General features: G+C 37.0%; 1 protein-coding gene across 2 annotated transcripts; it reads left to right on the forward strand.

The window, feature by feature from the left end:
* The first annotated feature begins 4,292 nt into the window (after window positions 1-4,292).
* Window positions 4,293-5,418, forward strand: LOC103517815 (putative uncharacterized protein DDB_G0282133). 2 transcript variants are annotated; one of them, XM_026829784.1, is made up of 2 exons: window positions 4,293-4,734; window positions 4,920-5,418. In XM_026829784.1, the coding sequence occupies exons 1-2, from the start codon at window positions 4,358-4,360 to the stop codon at window positions 5,290-5,292; spliced, it is 750 nt and encodes a 249-aa protein (XP_026685585.1). In that variant the 5' UTR covers window positions 4,293-4,357; the 3' UTR covers window positions 5,293-5,418. The 2 variants fall into 2 exon arrangements, with proteins under 2 accessions (XP_026685585.1, XP_026685586.1); XM_026829785.1 differs by having other exon boundaries at window positions 4,293-4,716; window positions 4,902-5,418.
* The last annotated feature ends 2,835 nt before the right edge of the window (window positions 5,419-8,253 follow it).

Consider the following 8,253-nt stretch of genomic DNA (forward strand, 5'->3'; position numbering starts at 1 on the left):
CGGAGAAATTTTCCTGGACGTATTCCTTAGCTTTTGGTAAGACGTGTTCCCCCCGGTACACTTAGTACGACTATTTTCCCTCGTACACTTAGTACGGCTATTCTCCCTGGTACACTTTAGTTGTATTTTCTTTTGGGGAAACTGAGGCGATTTCTCCTCTTCTTAAGCTCATTTCCCCTCTTGTAAAGGAAAATACGGGAACCACTAGGTGGCGTGGTAGCGCCTGTACTAATGAAAATCAAAGATGGTTCATTCCCAACCATCGAAGTCTAGTGTTGAATTTTACGTTTCCAAAAGAAAAATACACCTTTTGTACGGCTAGCCTACTGGGGTAAAAAAAGAAAAGTAGTATCGAGAACGGTAATCTAGAAATGGATCTTCTTTGAATTAAAGCCTCCAAAATATGTATTACCTCTATTCATTTCTTATCACTATTTTTTTTTTCTTTCGGTGGTATTCATGAGAAATTACAACGCTATCAAGCCTACCTATATGAAATAAAAATTTAATAAATAAATACTCAAATGAAGAAGAAGAAGTATCGTATCATGATTACGAAAATATGAATAGAATAATTAAAGAATTAAACCCACACAGTCGATTTGTGTAAACTTGACCGCCTAACTGTTCATAGTGAAGTTCACGGTTCAAAATAATCAGCATGCGTGAATTCAATGTAGGTGGTGTATTATCTCTAGTTAACGGCATGGTTTGATATGTTCTCATGTGTTTTTACGGTTCGCTAGAATTGCTAATGTACGGGTTTCTCTGTGAGCAGCAGGTCACTACCTTCCGCGCCCAAAGTTACTTAACTTTGGTGTATCGCTTTGTTTAAATTTAATTTGCTGAGTTCCTTATAATCGAGTCATGGAGATTTTTTGATTACAAAACGTTCTTCAGGTAAGATATCAAATAAAGAAATAAAGTAATCTAATCTGACAGTCCAAATAAAGCACTACTTATACTCTAGCTATCAAAAAATAAAATTAAAGTACTTCTTACTTACTGTCCGAATACTCTTCTTTCTCATCATATTTGGTACTTAGCACGTTACCCTCTGGAAAGATGTTAGATGAAGTATAACTGTGACAGAATCATTTCAATTAGCAATAGGCTGGGTATTAGAAGTACGCTCTGCGCTCCCACCGTTCCAAGAACACGTAATTATTATTATTATTCTTGTTTTTTCTTTGTTTTTCAGTTACATAGCCGTGGATTACTACAAGGACTGAGGAAGAGTTATAGTCTGGCGTATTTGAATGGCTAGGAAAATTGTGAAATAGGAATCATTTCACGATTTGCCTAATCAAAGTGGGGCAAGTGTGGAGGGGACCTTCCCAGCTGGAGACAGGTCATATTTGCTCTTCACCTACCTCGGTGGTGTAGTGGTCAAGACACTCGCCTGGTAATCAGGAGGGTGTGGGTTCAATTTGAGCAGTCGAAATGAGCACTACTATTAGAATGTGATTTTTTTAGTAGTCCACATCCCATCACACATGGTGCATGGTTCACAGTAGCCAGGGTGTCTACCAGACTGGAAAACCGGGAAAAGTCAGGGAATTTCATGGAGACTGGAAAAGTCAGGGAAAAGTCAGGGAATTTCTATTCTTTGTTTTTCAGTTACATAGCCGTGGATTACTACAAGGACTGAGGAAGAGTTATAGTCTGGCGTATTTGAATGATCAGAATTTTGATATGAGTAAGTAAATACATATTTACTCTTGACCTACCTCAGTTGTGTAGTGGTCAAGACACTCGCCTGGTAATCAGGAGGGTGTGGGTTCAATATCAGCTGAAGTACGGAATCTCGTTCTCAATTTGACCGTTTTGACCATAATAATAGAAGGCAATACCCTACTTCTGGGGTAAGGGGACTCCTCAGTCGTCTTTGAGCAGTTGAAATGAGCACTACTATTAGAATGTGATTTTTTTAGTAGTCCACATCCCATTACACATGGTGCATGGTTCACAATAGTTAATCATGCCAGACCTATGTGGGACAAAGAGACAATTTATCAATTATTATTATTTTTCCATTTCTGCCTACAGAGGACCACCTAATTCTTACTTCTTTTCGTGTTTTCTCTTCATCCCGTAGATCTTCATTCTGGATGAATGGTCAGAGCCTATTCTTTTAATACTTGTATACAAGCCGTCAATAACAGTAATGTTTTATGTTTCCCCTCACAGGTAATGAGGACGTGATGTATGAGAGGAAGATCTCCATGTCTAGAACGTCACTCGCTACTGATCTGCCTAGTCCGTCTGAACCCATGTATTCCCCATCCTCGTATAGAAGGTAACGTAAATCTAATCAAACAACACTACACCTCTGAGGTTGCTGTCAAACAGAAAGAAAATCGGCACGATTACATTACTTTCCTTTCCATAGGGATAAGTAAAAAAAAGTAAATAGAAGAGGTCGTCTGTAACTTTATTCAAAAGTTCAACGAGCCAGACTAGTTTGCTTGGAGAGTAGCTCGTCGACCTTGTAAGCACTAGGTCGCGGGTTCGATTCCCGCCCGGGCCGGATTTTATCCTAAACAGACAAGGTTCATCGTTCTTGGAACGGCTGGTTTACTCCTATCCTCTCCTCTCTTTCGGGACGATGAGACCTTGCTATAAAAGGCACAGTTACAGTTCGCTCTAAAAAAGGCAACTTTGACCAGGGAGGTTTGATTATTATTCTTATTTATCCCTTAGGGAGCAGAATTTTTCCCTGTCTATATGATTTCGTCTTTTTTTCTGCAGGGATTTTGGTGGATCATTGGAAGCTTTGAATGAAGTACGGCCCAGACGAGTATCCACGAGAAGAACCGAAGTAAGTATTCTCCTTAGCTCACTTACCTATGTACCTGAGGGTCCTTATATAGGGTGAAACGTTAAAAGGATGACACTCGGTAGAAGTATTGAATACTCCACTTACCTACACATGTAATCGCAATTACGAATATATCTTGCGATCTCTTTCAAACTTTTAAGTTTACAGGTGAAAACGGTGAAGGTTATAGCATCAAAAAAATAAGCATAATATTTAAGTTACAAGAATATTTGGAAATTTGCTCTGAACTTCTGAGCTGTTCGTATCGTAATAGCCTTTTGTAGATTTCCAAATCCATATTCCCTCCTATTTTTTTAATTATTTTATTTTCAACCAAAATTCTCACAAGGACAAAAATACCAACTCTGTTTTGTGTGCATTTCTCTTTCCCCTCAACCCATAAACAAACAAAACAGGCTCCCAATCCACCACAAGATAACATGATGTCATCTTACATCGAAACTCAACTGGATATCTTACGTCAGATACTGCTAAGGAATACTCCAAATGTGCAGAATAAACTAAACCATCCATATGTCACCAATGACATTGATGAAAATACAAGACGCGAAAATCATAGGTCTGCCAAACTCTTAGAAAGCTTACTTAAAGCAGAATAAACTAAACCATCCATATGTCACCAATGACATTGATGAAAATACAAGACGCGAAAATCATAGGTCTGCCAAACTCTTAGAAAGCTTACTTAAACAAGATGCAAGACAGATAGAAACCAAGTCTGCCAAGCTGTTAGAAAGCTTACTGGAAGAAGATTTTGGTGACAATCTAAACGTATTTCAAGCAAACAACGAGATTTTTATCATTAACATTCCGCTGTATCGGTATATCCAATTTCAGGAAGAACAGGAAAACCAATTAAATCAATTAGAACCGAATCCAAATAAAATTCAGGAACATGGGCAGCTGGAAAATGCAGTTGAAGATAGCGAGACAAGAAATGAGCTAGATTACGACCCTGCTGTAAATGAAGAAATCACCAAAGATGTCACAAATAGGAAAATCAACAAAACAAACCTAGACACAACTTATGGCAATGCTGGACAAATTACCAATACAAACATAGTTACCAATGATCTTGATGAAAAAATCCACAAGATAGACATAGGTACTCCCAACAACAAAGTAGGGAGTACACGTGGAAATGACAAAACAGGCTCAGAAATTGCTAACAGTGTTGGAACTATTGACACACAAACATGTTCAAGTACTGCTGCCAAGGACCGTCAGACTAACAAAGAAGTACCAATTCCAGAATGTAAAAATCTAGACAAACTTGCAAAAGAATCTAATAATCAAAGTAGTGAACACGACATCGACACAAGGGAAAATTCGGGCAAAGTAAAACTGAGAGAAGAAAAAGAGTTCAAAGCTTCCGAACACACTAGTCAAGTTCCCAGACAAAGTATTGACACTAGGCCAAATATGAAACAAAATGTGGAAAATAAAGCAAAAGAGTTCAAAGCTTCCGAACACACTAGTCAAGTTCCCAGACAAAGTATTGACACTAGGCCAAATATGAAACAAAATGTGGAAAATGCCATAGGTCAACCTAGCTTAGTTGCAACTGCCTCTAAATCCATCCGAGATAACGAACAACTTGGCAAAGGCGGAAATGTAGCCGACGCCAACGTAAACTTCAATACATCTAATAACAAAGACGTAGTCAATGTACCCAAAGAAAACTTCACTAGAACCAAAGGAAACTTCAATACATCCAATACCAAAGATGTCAATTCAACTAAAGGAAACTTCAATACATCCAATACCAAAGATGTCAATTCAACCAAAGAAAACTTCAATACATCCAATACCAAAGATGTCAATTCAACCAAAGGAAACTTCAATACATCCAATACCAAAGATGTCAATTCAACCAAAGAAAACTTCAATACATCCAATACCAAAGATAACAGACTCAGTTAGTTGCAACTGCCTCTAAATCCATCCGAGATAACGAACAACTTGGCAAAGGCGACAATGCAGCCTACGCCAATGTAAACTTCAATACATCTAATAACAAAGACGTAGTCAATGTACCCAAAGAAAACTTCACTAGAACCAAAGGAAACTTCAATACATCCAATACCAAAGATGTCAACTCAACCAAAGAAAACTTCAATACATCCAAAGAAGATGTCAATTCAACCAAAGAAAACTTCAATACATCCAATACCAAAGATGTCAATTCAACCAAAGAAAACTTCAATACATCCAATACCAAGGATGTCAATTCAACCAAAGAAAACTTCAATACATCCAAAGAAGATGTCAACAGACTCAGCATTTGTTCAGACATAGACGCCATGTCCATACTGAGTGACACAAGCTCAATGCATACTGATTATGGCTCCATACAAGATAGCATTGAACCTCGCAAGGGCAAATATCATAAGAGAAGAGCACCTAGACCTCCTTCTTATGTAGAGGATTCGAAGGAATTCTTCATTTGAGATTGGAAGTTTCTTGGGATTTTTTTTTATTTATTTAGTTGTTAGCTTTTTTTGGCTTTAGCTCTTGAGCTTTTATTGTCCATTTGTTCAATTTTGATTTATCACTCCCTTTTGATTGTTCTCTTTCCTTCTCTTAGTTTTCTTTCTTCTCTTTTCTCTCTATTTTTACGCTTTTTTTAAATGAATTTTCGGAGTCTTTGTGCCCTTTTATAAAATTAAATTTATATCCTATAGTTATTGTTTTTCTCCTCTTACCATCTGCATTCTTTCCTTTATTTAGCCTGTGAATACGCTTCATTGCGGACTCTTTTCTGACCTGATTTTTCAAGGGACGTGCTACTGCTAGCAACCAAAATCTTTCATCGTAGGCCTAACTATAATCCCTCTGTCTAAGTGCAACGCAATTTGCTGCTTTTAATCTTCTTGCATAACATTTTGAAGACAAGGAAATCTGATCACCATTTGGCTCTTTGTTCACGCTTGATTTCCAATAAATATTCTACCATTTTACACGAATTTCAAAATTGTCTAACACAAAATATTCGACTCTTTCCAATTGGATTTTAAACTTGTATAACCTAGAACATTGTTTCCTATAGTAATTGTTTATCTCCTCTTACCATCTGCATTTTTTCCTCTATTTAGCCTGTGAATACGCTTCATTGCGGACTGTTTTCTGACCTGATTTTTCAAGGGACCTGCTACTGCTAGCAACCAAAATCTTTCATCGTAGGCCTAACTATAATCCCTCTGTCTAAGTGCAACGCAATTTGCTGCTTTTAATCTTATCCACCATACAAGATAGCGATGAAACTCGCAAGGGCAAATATCATAAGAGAAGAGCACCTAGACCTCCTTCTTATGTAGAGGATTCGAAGGAATTCTTCATTTGAGATTGGAAGTTTCTTGGGATTTTTTTTATTTATTTAGTTGTTAGCTTTTTTGGCTTTAGTTCTTGAGCTTTTATTGTCCATTTGTTCAATTTTGATTTATTGCTCCCTTTTTGATTGTTCTCTTTCCTTCTCTTATTTTTCTTTCTTCTCTTTTCTCTCTATTTTTACGCTTTTTTTAAATGAATTTTTGGAGTCTTTGTGCCCTTTTATAAAATTAAATTTATATCCTATAGTTATTGTTTTTCTCCTCTTACCATCTGCATTCTTTCCTTTATTTACGTTCTTCAGGTAAGATATCAAATAAAGAAATAAAGTAATATAATCTGACAGTCCAAATAAAGCACTACTTATACGCTAGCTATCAAAAAATGAAATTAAAGTACTTCTTACTTACTGTCCGAATACTCTTCTTTCTCATCATATTTGGTACTTACTTAGCACGTTGCCCTCTGGAAAGATGTTTGATGAAGTATAACTGTGACAGAATCATTTCAATTAGCAATAGGCTGGGTATTAGAAGTACGCTCTGCGCTCCCACCGTTCCAAGAACATGACACAGAGGGAATTCTTGCGATTTGATCTATTGTCCTACGAACTGAAAACCTTCCTCCCACCTAGTCTTTCGTTGTGAGCCTTTGAAATCTTTCACCTCGTTTTTAAACCTACTTACAAATTTCATTATAACCGAATAAAAGATTTATTATTTTCTTAAATCCCTTATTTAAATTTAAACTCCAGTGTCTTGTCTCAATAGAATGGTTGTTGTTTTAACGAATTCAGTGTTAGCCGTTAAATAAAGTTTTTCATCAGACATACACCACTACACCAGGTTATCTCAAGCCATGTTAAATAGGCTCTTCCTGTCAGCCATCATCCATCGTGAGGATTTGTGCTTAGTCTCTCCTGCCCTGCCCATAAGATATTCAAACGAATCAATTTCTTGTGTCGCTATGGCCAGGATGAGAATCCGAGTTTAACTCTTGGATTAAGCAAATCTGATTGGCTAAAACATATGAAATGAACCAATCAGATTGCTTGAACTGTGATTATGGTCTTTGAACTATTTCTTCCTCCTTGAACTAATGTTTGTTGTTTTGTTTCAGCTTCGCAGCACAACTGTTAAAAAACGAACAACCAGAAGCTCCGCAAATCTGATTGGCTAAAACGTATGAAATGAACCAATCAGATTGCTTGAACTGTGATTATGGTCTTTGAACTATTTATTCCTCCTTGAACTAATGTTTGTTGTTTTGTTTCAGCTTCGCAGCACAACTGTTAAAAAACGAACAACCAGAAGCTCTCTGAAATGATAAAAGATTTATTAGTTTCTTAAATCCCTGCTTATTTAAATTTAAACTCCAGTGTCTCGTCTCAGTAGAATGGTTGTTGTTTTAACGAATTTAGTGTTAGCCGTTAAATAAAGTTTTTCATCAGTCATACACCACTACACCAGGTTATCTCAAGCCATGTTAAATAGGCTCTTCCTGTCAGCCATCATCCATCGTGAGGATTTGGGATTATATAGAATGTCGGTAACATATATAACATTGTAACATCAATCAGCTGTTGAGTGGGGGTGCGCCCAGAAGAAGATTACCGGTGAAGAAGGAGAACTCATTTGCTTATGGAGAAACTGAATTCCATCGGTTCAGACGGCCTAGAACTCAACATATGATGTATCTGAGAAGACAGGCCAGGTATAGCAGAGTGTGGATTTTGTACTGAAATATGTACATCGTACTAATATCTCATTATTGACATCACCCCTGTTTTTACTTTCTATGACAACTATTGAACTACACCGCTATACAGTATTCACCCGATATACATACATATAGGTATCTACATAATATTTACCTATGTATTTTTTAATTTTCTTGTTCGTCTTTTCCATGTTGTTGTTGTTTACATCATCTCCGTCCCTAAGCCCAGGAGGTGCGCCACCTCTACAGGATTGGTCCACAAGGCTGTTGGGTCTAGGATGGTTGAAAGATCTTGGCAATTGAATAGGTAGGGCAATAGGGGTTTTTTTTTTTTTTTTTTTTTTTTTTTTTTTTGGTTTTTTTTT

Source organism: Diaphorina citri, unplaced genomic scaffold (assembly GCF_000475195.1).
Source record: "Diaphorina citri unplaced genomic scaffold, Diaci psyllid genome assembly version 1.1 scaffold1972, whole genome shotgun sequence".
Classification (NCBI taxonomy): Eukaryota; Metazoa; Arthropoda; class Insecta; order Hemiptera; family Psyllidae; genus Diaphorina; species Diaphorina citri.